The sequence below is a fragment of the Coregonus clupeaformis genome, chromosome 35 (genome assembly GCF_020615455.1).
Source record: "Coregonus clupeaformis isolate EN_2021a chromosome 35, ASM2061545v1, whole genome shotgun sequence".
Taxonomy (NCBI): Eukaryota; Metazoa; Chordata; class Actinopteri; order Salmoniformes; family Salmonidae; genus Coregonus; species Coregonus clupeaformis.
The window spans coordinates 12,653,039-12,667,295 of NC_059226.1; the positions used below are offsets into that span (position 1 = coordinate 12,653,039).

At 45.5% G+C, this 14,257-nt stretch overlaps 1 protein-coding gene across 12 annotated transcripts in view; it reads right to left on the minus strand.

The window, feature by feature from the left end:
• LOC121550276 (C-Jun-amino-terminal kinase-interacting protein 3-like) overlaps positions 1 to 14,257 on the minus strand; it is a 75,606-nt gene that overhangs the window by 24,578 nt on the left and 36,771 nt on the right. For 5 of the 12 annotated variants that reach the window (XM_045210817.1, XM_045210821.1, XM_045210824.1 and 2 more), the window contains 9 exons: positions 10,461 to 10,521; positions 7,820 to 8,054; positions 7,460 to 7,550; positions 7,253 to 7,371; positions 6,439 to 6,450; positions 5,932 to 5,949; positions 5,158 to 5,215; positions 4,388 to 4,540; positions 4,237 to 4,300 (listed from right to left, as the gene is read on the minus strand). In XM_045210817.1, coding sequence (XP_045066752.1) covers positions 4,237 to 4,300; positions 4,388 to 4,540; positions 5,158 to 5,215; positions 5,932 to 5,949; positions 6,439 to 6,450; positions 7,253 to 7,371; positions 7,460 to 7,550; positions 7,820 to 8,054; positions 10,461 to 10,521 — 811 coding nt within the window. The remainder of the gene's footprint in view (positions 1 to 4,236; positions 4,301 to 4,387; positions 4,541 to 5,157; positions 5,216 to 5,931; positions 5,950 to 6,438; positions 6,451 to 7,252; positions 7,372 to 7,459; positions 7,551 to 7,819; positions 8,055 to 10,460; positions 10,522 to 14,257) is intronic. The other 7 variants (XM_041862465.2, XM_045210822.1, XM_045210825.1 and 4 more) reach the window with 3 other exon arrangements.

A 14,257-nucleotide genomic window follows, 5' to 3' on the forward strand; every position in this document is an offset into this window, starting at 1 on the left:
GCTATCTAAGTGCATAAATGACATCTAAGTGCATTTTTTCCCCGCTGCCCCTGTTTCGAGACAGGTGCATGATAATTGTCCATTCTAGATCAAAACAAATTTCATACATATATTATTTAGTATATGTAAAGACAAGATTAAATCAAGAATAGAATGATGGTTGACAACATTAGCCTATCACTTGTCAATGATGCCCAGCTGGAGGCAAACAGCGCATGCTTTTCTTTGCAACTTTTTCAAATCATAGTCGCACACCTCATGTAGCCTAGCCCATAGGCCTATATGTTTTGATAAGGTTTGTATCACAACTAAAGTGGCCAAATAACTTCTTAAAATGAAGCACATTAATCCGCTTTACAGTGTAGAGCCTAACTGGCATACATACGTGAGTTTCAAGTTTGAGGAAGATAATTTTCACCATAAAAATGCACCTTTATTATAAAAGCATTACATGCATAATCGCATTTGTGGTCACTTTTGAGAATGGTTTTTTCCTGCTAATGGAACATTTGCGCTTATAGCCTACTGCTGTGTGCGCATTGCTGCGCTTATAATGTGAAGAAATAGCCTAATAGTTTATCAACATTTAAGCTAAACGTTCTCATCTGTTGCGTAGAGCTCATTGCTTAAAACAGGTTTTTCTATGCTACTGGTTGTATTAATTTGGGATCTATCGCATCCCACAACTGTCCCGGACTATATTTTGAATATTTATTTCTCGCACAGAGTAGAACAGGTCAACTTTTGTACTATGGGGGATAGTAGATTGACATAGGCTAGTGCTTTTGCTGTTCGTTAGACCTACTCATATTGTTGGCTGACGAAAAGTAAATGTGGACAGTTCTTCCAATATCTTCAATATGCGCCTCAGAAATGGATAAGGACGTGCGCACTTGCGTCCACAATTTGTCTGTCTTCACTTGTAGCCTGTGAGAAAGACCCGATCACGTGACTGAGAGCTATGTGAGTGAGAGGTGCTTTGGCACGCAGCCGGAAGAAGGGAATTATAATTATATTCAACCTAAGGGCATAACGGCCACTGGCCACAAAAGGCATATATTTTTTTAGGGGGATTATGGCCAGACGAAGGGGATGCAGCCGGGAAATTTGAGGCATTATCAACTGCTTGGCAAATTGTGAATGAGAGACTGATGAAGTGTGTTCAGCCTGCGCAACAAACAAAGCAGAGCTCATGCCTTTCATGCAACTTTTTTCAAATCATCATTAGAGTTGCATCATGCAGCCTTAGAATGTATTAAAAATCAAAGCCCAACATTTGTATCACAACTAAAGTTACATAAATAACTCTAAATTAAGCATATAGGAGTACCTGTTTAACACAGAATAGCCGCATGTGTGGCTATGTTCAATTGTATTCTTCACACTATAAAATAATTTAAATAATGCTACGGAATTCTAAGAAAATCTTGTTTGCTAAATGAACTAGTGTAGCCCACAGCCATATGGCATAGCCAGATCAGGGCCTAACATAAGGACAACCCAGAGTATGCTATTCTGTTCTTCTGAAATAGACTATAATTTCATGTTTCTTTAGACTGGTCTAAAATAAATAATGGATTTATTGTGATGGTGTAGGCTTTATTACATTAATTTATTAGACTTTTTAAAATGTAGATGTTCCAAAGGTCTGCATCAGTGGCTTGTAGGCTATGCGTGGAAGACAGGAGAAGCTAAATGTGTTTATGTTAATTAACATCAATTACCGTGAGACTGGCAGTTATTTGCCTGACAATCACTGGCTGACAAAATGTCATGACCGCCACAGCCCTAAACGTAACAAAATGTGGAAAAAGTGAAGGGGTCTGAATACTTTCCGAATGCACTGTATGTTTTTTTGTTTCCCTCTACAATGCCTACAAGCCACGCAGGACTCATCAGAACATAGTGGACAAGACCAGGCACTAAATCAGACAGAGGAAAAAGAACAATCAAGGTCATACAAACTCTTCTGAACTTCCAAATACCTTTCTGATGCATTTCAGTCACTTCAAACCATACTTCCTTCAGATTGAAATACTGTCAAAAGTACTATCAGAGTGATTTGTAATAGACTGTCATAACCCCAACTACAAAAGTAAACATTGACCGTTGATCACTTTCTTTACATGGTGGGGTCACAATCTTTTTTTAAATATCAAAATGGGGTCGTGGGCCAAAAATGTTTGGGAACCCCTGCCCTAGCTAATCTTAGTTGAACAGGTAGGTATGTGAAATGCGGGTGTGAATTTCATATGAGCTCAATTAGGATTGAGGGCTCCTGCAAAGGCATTTCTGTCAAACTACCAAGGTCAGTTCTACGGAGAAGGCTGGCACAAGAATCTCAATAGTAATGTAGCAGGTGGCATTCTCTCAGGATTAACCCATATATAACAAATCTACCAACTACAGTAATTCGACATTTGAAAAAAACTAAAAATCACTGTTGTACTTGCCTTTCTTGTTGCACTAGTCTTTTCTTACTCGATTTTTCTGCTTTATTAAAGAAAATGTTACTTACAGAAACCAGGTTTCCATCCAACCTTTTTATATAATATAAATAATAATAATATGCCATTTAGCAGACGCTTTTATCCAAAGTGACTTACAGTCATGCGTGCATACATTTTTGTGTATGGGTGGTCCCGAGTAAAGTACATGTCGGATAAAAAATATCACCACAAGCCTGATGGAAATAGCAAATTTGTCAGTAAACTTTCCAAATGTAGACAAAACAAAATACACTAGACAAGGTGGGATCTTTTTCTGTTTGTAAAATTAATATATACTAAACAAAAATATAAAACGCAAAATGTAAAGTGTTGGTCCCTTGTTTCATGAGTTGAAATAAAATATCCCAGAAATATGCCATTCGCATAAAAATCTTATGTCTCTCAAGTTTTGTGCAAACATTTTGTTACATTCCTGTTAGTGAGCATTTCTCCTTTGCCAAGATAATCCATCCACCTGACAGGTGTGGCATATCAAGAAGTTGATTAAACAGCATGATCATTACATTTACATTTACATTTTAGTCATTTAGCAGACGCTCTTATCCAGAGCGACTTACAGTTAGTGAATGCATACATTATTATTTTTTCATACTGGCCACCCGTGGGAATCGAACCCACAACCCTGGCGTTGCAAACGCCATGCTCTACCAACTGAGCTACATCCCTGCCGGCCATTCCCTCCCCTACCCTGGACGACACTGGGCCAATTGTGCGCCGCCCCATGGGTCTCCCGGTCGCAGCCGGCTACGACAGAGCCTGGATTCGAACCAGGATCTCTAGTGGCACAGCCTTAGACCACTGGGCCACTCGGGAGATAACAGGTGCACCTTGTGCTGGGGACAATAAAAGGCCAATCTAAAATGTGCAGTTTTGTCACACAACAGTCATGTGAAATCCATAGATTAGGGCCTAATGAATTCATTTCAATTGACTGATTTCCTTATATGAACTGTAACTCAGTAAAATCTTTGAAATTGTTGCATGTTGTGTTTATATTTTTGTTCAGTATAATAACCATCAAATCGAAGTAAACTTGGAGTCACGCGATGATGTGTTGTGTGGCCCTCCCACTACGACTCGGGAAAGCATGCAGTTTATTATGATACAAATGAAATAAGTTATGAACTTCACAGAGTGGTGAAAGTCCACAGTGATGAGCTTAATGCTCCTTTCCAATAAATATCTAGGGTCTTATTCTGGTGACATGATGATCGATGCTTGGCTGCGGTTTGACAAGTGAAAACAATCTCGCTCTTTTGTCCATAATAATCTCGTCACGTAGTAGGCTATTCCCGGACTGTATCTGTGAGGTATTGGCTAGAACGCATGTGCCAAGACCAGAGTGGGCACATTCGCTATATAACCAAAAATGTTTTGTGACAAAACCATCAGTAGAGTTGAACACGCGATGGAAACCCATTAAAATTGTATTTTTATTCGTCGCATGGGAATTTAACCGCAAACGTTTTTTTTTATGTGCACTAAGTCACCACGCACAGCCTTTTATCCGCAACAAGTCAATTTGATGGAAACACATCTCTGATGGAAACACATTTTAGAATATTCGCATGAAAATCTGTTGCCAATTGGATGGAAACCTAGCTTATGAATATGACTGTGATATGTGGTTGTTGTATCTAGCTACTAATGCACTAACTGTAAGTCACTCTGGATAAGAGTGTCTGCTATATGACTAAATGTTTATTTGTTTGTTTGTTTTACTCACATCTTCTCCTCCTTCATCCTTGGAGTCCTGAGATGCTCCCAGAGTCAGAGCCTCTGCTCTCAACCTGAGGAGGCAAAGGGTGATAAGAGTCCCAAGTCACACACACTATGCCCGCACGCACACACACACACACACTCCCACCACCCCTCACCTCTTCAGCTCTTCTTCCAGTTCTTTAACCTTTGCATCTACTTTGTTCTTGGCAGTCCTAAGGGCCTCCAGTTCCTCTCGCAGCACCTCATGCTCCCCAGAGAGCTCGTCCACTTTGGCTATCAGGTCGTTCTTCACGATGTTCAGAGCATTTCTGCATGGGGAGAAATGGGAATCAATGAATAATAATAATAATATGCCATTTAGCAGACGCTTTTATCCAAAGCGACTTACAGTCATGCGTGTATGGGTGGTCCCGGGGATCGAACCCACTACCTTGGCGTTACAAGCGCCGTGCTCTACCAGCTGAGCTACAGAAGACCACACACAATAATTGTACTGCTTAACTCAATAATTAAACAAAAGTCTTTGGGTGCCAATCGAAAGGAATTTCAACTGGAAAACCTGTTGTGGGGGAGGGCGGGGGGGGGAGGGAGGACGCAGGCAGGTGGATGGGGACTGAGGGGGAGAATGGGTTGGAGGTTATTTTGTATGCATTTCTTTGATAGTTTTTTTGTACCTGTTACCCCGCCTCAAAAGAAAACAGACAAAACGAAAGAAAAGAAAAGGAAAACCCATTTTCTCTCCGTGTCTTACTATCCTTGCACGTCTGTGTGTGTGCGCTCTCTCTATTCATCCAAATAATTGCATTTTTACTCAACCCTTGCAAAACAACAGCCCCCTCTAGTAAATCTATCTTGCACCAATCCATCGTTAATATCCAGCAGCACAACAAACAAGTTTGAGTTTATAACACACACACACACTTACTTGGTCTCCAGAAGATGTTTGTTCTCCGTCAGAAGATTTTCCACCTCCTTGCCCATCCCTGTGACGTATTAGTTAGCATTAGCGTTAGCATTGATTCGCACTAACAACACTCTTTCCAGCCTGATCCCAGATCTGTTTGTGCTGTTTGTCTTGCCAAACAGTTGGCAAGAGAGCACAAACAGACCTGGGACCAGGCTACACTCATTTTATAGATCTATAAAAAACTTCATGGACTCTCCAAGTGTTCATTAACTATAAACTTAGTTAACCTTTTTTTCATGAACACATGAATCGTCTTTGAATATGAATTCTGGGGCTATTTATGGACTAATTCTACATCAGTAATGTATGAAGGTTTGGAGGTTTTGGGGAGCATCATGGTGTTTAAGCCAACTCCCGCAAGCTGAAACGAAACCAAGAAAAGCCCAAAAGATTTCCCAAAAGAAATACAGATACGATAATGATGTGTTTGCTGTGACATGCTCAAATAAAACGGAAATGCGCTTTCACAGAGTCAAACAACATGAGGACGAAGCAACGGATTTAAAATCTAAATAAAGGTAAAAAACAAATACAAAAGAAGAAGAAATAGCTTGCTAGACTCAAATAAAAGCCAACAGGCAATGGGAGGAAGTGACATCACAGCAGAGAAACAGGTAGGAAATGGCATCACAACATGGAACGCAGAAAAGACGAGACATCACAGACAGACACAACAACCTGGGAGGATGAGCAACAGCCAGAGATGCTGAATAAGGCTAGAGGGAGCCTTACCGAAAAAATCATCACGGACTGGGAGAGAGGAAGAGAAATGGGGAGAGAGAGAAGGAGAAAGAAAGAGGGAGGGGGGCACAGACCAGAGAGAGAGAGAGAGAGGAGGAATGGGGTGAGATAAAAGAGAGAGAGGAGAGAGAATGCTGATAAGCACTTGTTATATACTAAAGCTTGAGAGAGCAATAAGAGAGCTTGGATCTGTCCAAGAGCAGAGAACACTAGTAGTCCGTTTAGAGTCGGAGCGACAAACATTGAAAGATTCACCTTCATTGACCACAGGGTTCAGTTGAGCTTTGTAACATTACGACCAACCAATCAAAGAGAGCATTATCTGTACAATATCTGGACTAGATCAACATTTAAAACAACTGTTGTAGCCTGGAATGCCAGCATCGTGTCATTAGGTAAAGCCTACAGGCATACAGTGGTACTTCGTGTGTGTCTTGGAAGGTGGGAGGCAGGGGTGTGTATGTGTGTGTGTGAGAAAGAGAGGGTTCAGATACACACCTGAGAACTCCCCTAGGGGCATGTCCAGCATACACAGGAAGGGAGAGAGGAAGCACAGAGAAGGGTCACGGGTCAATAAACTAATATGATCGCAGTGAAATAAACCAATCATGATGCTCTGTCAACTCAAAAAGTAAACCAAGACTAAATCAAGAATAATTTAGCTTGCCCTGTAAAATCAACCATTCAAATATATCAAATCAATGGGGACTGCAGCCATGGTGCAAGTGATATCCCAGGGTGCTTTGCGGTGCGGTGGAGGATGGGGGAGCTGCCGGGGATGTGCGGTGGTGGTGAACATTGCGCTGTGTGCAGGGTCAAAGTTCAGAGCCAGCCAGTGCTATGGCAACGGTGACACAGCTGGTGACACAGCCTCTAAACATAGCGCTTAATTGTGATATTTATACCAAAAAAAGAAGCAAAACATATTTCACAGAAATAACCATTTGCTCTTTTTGAGGTGTTTGGGGCACCCACCAGCTTAGTACAAAGCACTGCAGCTTACATTCCCAATGACTTTCTGCTTAGTGCAGACAGAGGTTGGGTTCCAGGATGACTACATTTCAGACGCATGCCAGAACTCACAATGCTGGATAGGTGTTTAACATATCAGCTAACCACATCATTTGAAATAGCAATATAAACCCGACTGTGCAGGTTGTGTGCCAGTCGATGACATGGCACACAACCATTGGTTAATGCAATGCAACGTTTGCAATGTAGACAGCCTGGAACATAACCAGAGACTGGCCTACGCTGCCTTCCAATAGCTCATTTGCATATACCCCACCCAATGCTCCTCTGATTGGCTTACCTAGAAGCTCCGCCCCGGCGTCCACGTCCCCGATGATGTCAGACTTGGCATCCTTGATCTCGTGGTAGAGAGAGTCGGTGTTGATACCGAACGCCTCGTTCACGATGCCCTGGGAAGGACTGACACACACACTGATATGTAATAAATGCTGTGTGTGTGTGTGTGTGTGTGTGTGTGTGTGTGTGTGTGTGTGCGTGTGTGCGTTACCTGTTTCCTCCACCATAAAGACACATATCCAGCTCTGGGGTGGAATCAATGATCTCTTGGAATTCTGACCACTCGTCACTGCTACCCATACCTGAGTACATATAGAATATCATACACACTCAATACCATATTCACAAAGCATCTCAGAATAGGAGCCATCATCTAGGATCCGTTTTTCCTTTTCGATCATAATGAATAAGATTACATGGACAGGGGGTGACCTGATCCTAGTTCAGCACTCCTTCTCAAAGGGACTTTATGAATACAGGCCCTGATCACACAATGATCCACTCATGCTAACGTGTGTGTGTGCGTGAGTGTGTGTGTGCGTGTGTGTGTGAAACTGCACGTTACACGCACCGATGCTGACGTTCCTGGTTTCCTGAGAGACCTGCACCTCCATGTTTCTGCTGAGGCGTTTGGCACACTTCCTGCCGCGGCTTACAGCATGCATTGGGTCGAACTCGCCGGGCGGGAGGAAGCCCTCGTTGAGGGGCGTGACGGTGGCGGAAGGGACGGAGGAAGTGGGCGTGTTGGACTTACTTCCTGTGCTACTGGGCGTGGCCGCCACTGAATCCGACTCGGAACCATCCTCCTGGGGCGTCAGAGGTCAGGGGTTAAAGAGGTCAAGGGGCTACATTGTTAAAGATCCCGCATCCCAATTCTCCACCCTTCTCCCAAAGTGTACACTTGCACACTTCCCTTCATGGATTTAACAATGGTGGAAACTCCCTCCAGACAATGTTTGCACCAAGCCAATGCTTTTAAATCAATGACGGAGAGTATGCAAGCGCACATTTAGTCTGAAGGGTGGAGAAGCCAGGGTTCTTCTCTTGCAAGGCTCATTGCAATCTTCAAGATCTTGCTTATACTTACAATCTTGCGCGTACATTTAGTAACAAAGCATCACACTACCAGTCAAAAGTTTGAACAGACCTGCTCATTCAAGGGTTTTTCATTATATTTACTATTTTCTACATTATAGAATAATAGTGAAGACATCAAAACTATGAAATAACACATATGCAATCATGTAGTAACCAAAAATGTGTTAAACAAATCAAAAAATATTTTATATTTGAGAATCTTAAATTGCCACCCTTTGCCTTGATGAAAGCTTTGCACACTCTTGGCATTCTCTCAACCAGCTTAATGAGATAGTCACCTGGAATGCAACTTCTTAAAAGATAATTTGTGGAATTTCTTTCCTTCTTAATGCATTTGAGCCAATCAGTTGTGTTGTGACAAGGTGACAAGGGGGGGGTATACAGAAGATAGCCCTATTTGGTAAAAGACCAAGTCCATATTATGGCAAGAACTGCTCAAATAAGCAAAGAGAAACAACAGTCCATCATTACTTTAAGAAATGAAGGTCAATCAATACGGAACATTTCAAGAACTTTTAAAGTTTCTTCAAGTGCAGTCGCAAAAACCATCAAGTGCTATGATGAAACTGGATCTCATGAGGACCGCCACAGGAATGGAAGACCCAGAGTTACCTCTGCTGCAGAGGATAAGTTCATTAGAGTTACCAGCCTCAGAAATTGCAGCCCAAATAAATGCTTCACAAAGTTCAAGTAACAGACACATCTCAACATCAACTGTTCAGAAGAGACTGTGTGAATCAGACCTTCATGATTGTATTGCTACAAAGAAACCACTACTAAAGGACACCAATAAGAAGAAGGCACTTGCTTAGGCCAAGAAACACCAGCAATGGACATTAGACCTGTGGAAATGTGTCCTTTTGGTCTGGAGTCCAAATTTGAGATTTTTGGTTCCAACCGCCATGTCTTTGTGAGACGCGGTGTGGGTGAACGGATGATCTCCGCATGTGTATTTCCCACCGAAAAGCATGGAGGAGGAGGTGTTATGGTGTGGGGTGCATTGCTTGTGACACTGTCTGTGATTTATTTAGAATTCAAGGCACACTTAACCAGCATGGCTACCACAGCATTCTGCAGTGATACGCCATCCCATCTGGTTTGGGCTTTGTGGGACTATCATTTGTTTTTCAACAGGACAATGACCCAACACACATCCAGGCTGTGTAAGGGCTATTTTACCAAGAAGGAGAGTGATGGAGTGCTGCATCAGATGACCTGGCCTCCACAATCCCCCGACCTCCACCCAATTGAGATGGTTTGGGATGAGTCAGACCGCAGAGTGAAGGAAAAGCAGCCAACAAGTGCTCAGCATATGTGGGAACTCATTCAAGACTGTTGGAAAAACATTCCAGGTGAAGCTGGTTGAGAGAATGCCAAGAGTGTGCAAAGCTGTCATCAAGGCAAAGGGTGGCAATTTAAGAATCTCAAATATAAAATATATTTTGATTTGTTTAACACTTTTTTGGTTACTACATGATTCCATGTGTTATTTCATAGTGTTGATGTCTTCACTATTATTCTACAATGTAAAAAAATGTTAAAATAAAGGAAAACCCTTGAATGAGTAGGTGTGTCCAAACTTTTGATTGGCAATGTGAAACGGGATGTGAAGACAGGTGCAAACAGGATGATAGAAGCTAAGTTATGTTCTATTATGTATTCATCATATCCGTTCATCCACTGTCATGTCTTCATTATACTCACTGCCTTAAAACAATCAACAAACACCACAAAGGAAAGCCCTTGGAAGACAAGGGACACAAACAGGCGTGAGGGATGTGTCTGGATGATTCCGAATGACGATGGTGGTGGTGGGTGTGGCATGACTTAAGGCATGACGTGTTCTGCAGACGTGAGGTCCAGGTGTGTCCAGTGTTTGGCTCCGTCCCAAATGACAACCTATTCCCTTTATAGTGCACTAGTTTTGACCAGGGCCCATAGTGCTCTGGTCAAAAGTAGTGGACTATAAAGGGAAAAGGGTGCCATTTGTGACGGAGCCTCTATCACACCTGGTAGCCAGAGGTGTAGCGGAATTGGATGAGCTCGCTGACCTGCTAGACGTCAGTCCCAGACCCAGGCATTATCATCCTAGCCCCCCCGAGACCCCAACCTACCATCCCCATGCCCTCTCCACTGGGGTACAGGCTCAACGACGGGGGACGCTCCACTTTGCTGCTGGGGGAAAAAAGAGGGGGAAGAGGAAAGGTTTGAGTGAGAGAAGAAAAAGAAAATGAGAATGAAAGAGAGAGAGAGAGGTGAGGGGGACGAGAGAGGAGAGGGGCAGAGAGAGGGAGGGAGATAATGTACTGTACATTAGGTATCTGGAGAAAGGTGAAAGCTAACTTTGGGGTTGCATAACATAAAACTGAAAATCCCTTGAATTAAGCACAAACACACAAAGCCAACTACTGGACAGACTGACACTCAACAAGACCGACATAATATGACACAATATATCCATATTATGGAGAAACCGAGAGGCTATAAGGACACGCCTGCTGAGTAAAGTGGAGATGAGCAGATTCGGTTCAGTCATGATGAGCCCTTCCCAGCTAGCAAGTATATGCTGGCTAGCTGGCAACAACAGCAGCATGGCGCTTGTTAAAACTTGTAAAAGAAAGTGTTGTTTATTTAAATGGACGACGTAGAAATAACTTGTAGCATTGGTCACCATCTGAATATCACCGTGACATGCCAATTAGTTAACGTTACGACAAGCCGGTGCGAATGACCAGTGCAACGGTGTTGTATCGAGTTTTGCCGACGTGAGTTGCTTCCCACAGGACAGCTGTATCACATGTCGCCTACGGTAGCTAACCTGGCCAATTTGTTCCATCCCAATTGATTTTATTAAAAACTAAAGAACGGTGTGCAGGTGTGGCTGGAAGCTTCTATGAAAACCACACCACAAAAAACAATATACTGTAACGACCCGGTATTGTGTTCTGTGTTCGTGGGTGTGTTATCGTTCTCATGGGTGCTAGCAGGGGTTAAATATGCCAGGACAGATGGAAAGGTTGGGGGGGTATGATGGGTAATCCCGCTGGGTTTTGGAATGCTTAAGTAGGGGTTACGGTCTCATCTCTCTCTCTTCTGTTTTGGGACCCTTGACTTGACATGTTATATTTGTGTATGTTCGAGGTTTAGCGGCGTGGGCTGTGGCCTGAACAATAGCCCATTCAGGAATAAACCTGTGTTCTGCCTGTACACCTGGTGCCCGTCTCTCTTTTACTTTATGACCCAGCTGGGTTATTACATTGGTGTCAGAAGTGCTTTCGAATGACGGGATAGATCGAGATTAGGCGAGTTAGCTGTTTCAGTATAGGCCGTGGTTAGCTTTAGCGTGACTCGCATCTACGGTCATGATGATCGGGGCGAGGCGGACAATTAAGGAAGAGTCGGACAAAGTGTCCGTTGTGGGCTCGGGTGTACCCGGTCGGGAGGGTCAGGCGACGACGGCTGTAGAAGAGCTGGAGAGCCACATGGCGGAAGTTAAATTGTCAGTCAGCAAGATGGCAGAACGGGCGGGTTTTCCTTCAAACCGCTCGACCAGAACAAACGTCACGCGACGGAGATATCGACGTCACCGCGTGCGGAAATGGCTGGGCCTCCTTATGTAAACAGAGATGGCAGCGCCATATTGCCATTAGCCACGGTAGCGGCTAAACTTCCAAAGTTCAATGGACAAGGTAAATGGGAAGTTTTTTTCACTCAATTCGAGTTGTTGGCTAGAGCCGGGAGGTGGTCAGACGAGACGAAAGGGTTACAGCTTGCCCTGAGCCTGGCAGAGGAGGCGTCAGAATGCCTACTAACGCTAGCCCCGGACGAGAGGGGCGACTACGGTGCGCTAGTGGAGGCATTGGGGGGCCGTTTCGGCAGCGATGCACAGCCCAACATGCTGCGGATTGGACTGAGTAACAAAAAGAGACTTCAGGGGGAATCATTAAAGGCGTTGGCAAGTGATATTCTGAGCCTGACCAGGCGGGCTTATGCAACTATGCCGATTGGGGTGCAAGACGAGCTGGCACAGGACAGTTTTATTAGAGCGCTCTCCCCCACCGAACTGGGTAAGCATGTTCAGATGTCGGACCCAGCATCTCTGCGGGCTGCAGTGGAGATAGCCAGGATGAGGGAGCTGATCTGGGGTGAGAGAGTGAGAGTGGCGGTTGCCAGTCAACCAGAGGTGAGAGCAGCGGCGGCCGGGGTGCCGGGGGTTACCAAACCAGAGTGGGTCGACGAGTTGGGCGGGTTAGTCAAGACCGCTTCGCTTGTCATTGAGAGGGGCTCCAGACAACATCGCAGTGTCAGCTCAACTCCCATTGTCTGCTGAGGTTGTGGCCAGCCTGGCCACATTCAGCGGGAGTGTGGCAGATTCTCCCGTCACCAGGGAAACGACAGCGGGTTCTCGCGCAGGGGGCAGCGCGGGCCCACCCCTCCGCCCCCGAACCCACAGTAAGCAGAAGAGGTACCCAGCAGCACAGGCAAGAGGGTGGGGACCTGCTTCCCCAGGGTGTACCTGCCACCGTGTTTCCTAGTCTGGTAGTTGTGGTGGGACGTACCACCATTGGGGACTTCTGCAATGTCATCGTCAAGGTAGAGGGGGTGGAATGTTTGGCCCTGGTCGACACGGGCTCTACAGTAACCCTGGTGAGACCAGACATACTACCTGTTGGGGTGTGGGTGGAGCCGACCCTTGTCCAGCTACGGACTGTCACGGGGGAGCTAGCCCCCATGTTAGGGAAGTGTCGGTTGTCTGTGACTGTGGGGGGGAGAACTGTGGAGTGTCCGGTGTGGGTAGCAGCGGTACAGGACCCCTGTATACTGGGAATGGACTTTTTGAAAAACTGTGGGGCTCAGTTGGACTTAGCTTCGGGCACTTTGAGGCTGTCGGGGGGGCCCACAGTGGGAATGTCGCCTTCGGGAGGGCCAGCAGGGGGCAGGGCTGTCCCTCAGTCTTCCTCCAAGCTTGCTGAAACTCCACTGGTCGTCCCGGCTGCTCCCTTGGTCGTTGTGCCATCCCAGCAGCTGTCTCCGGCGGCAACGACATTCACTTCCCATAATGGTGCAAGCACAGGCAGCCCAGTAGCCCAAAACAGACTGGCTCCTTCACCCCATCAGCCCGACAGGGGGAAGGAGGAAGTTATCGACGCCGTTGAGGCTGTGTGGCTGAAAAACTGTCAAGGTCTGGATGAGAGACAACAGAGACAGTTAAAGCAGCTGCTGTTTGACTTTAAAGATAGCTTCCCCTTGGGGGGAAGGGCAAACGCACCTGGTTCAGCACGACATCGACACTGGGGACAACCAACCCATTAAAATTCGGCCCCGTCGCATTCCCCTTGCCAAGAGGGAAGCAGCAGCCACAGCTATTGCTGAAATGTTGCGGGCTGATTTCATTGAGCCGTCAGATAGCCCATGGTCCGCGCCGGTCGTCATGGTGCCTAAGAAAGGGGGTAAACTTAGGTTTTGTGCGGACTACAGGGGCCTAAATTCTGTCACCACTCTTACCCCATACCGAGGATCGATGAGTCGCTAGACCACGTCAGAGGGTCCTCGTGGTTCTCTTCCCTTGATCTGCGCAGTGGCTACTGGCAGGTGCCCCTCTCGCCTGGGGCACGTGAAAAAACTGCCTTCTCCACGGATAGGGGCCATTAGCAGTTCAAGGTGCTGTGCTTCGGGCTTTGTAATGCTCCTGCCACCTTTGAGAGGCTCATGGACAGAGTGCTGGCGGGGGTTCCGAGAGACGAGTGTGTCGTGTACCTAGACGACATATTGGTGCACGGCACATCGTTTGAGGGGGCACTTAGGCGAGTGCTGGAGAGGATCTCGGGGGCGGGGCTAAAATTACACCCGGAAAAGTGCCATTTCATGCAAAGGGAGGTGGCGTTCCTGGGTCATCAGCTGGGTGGTGAGG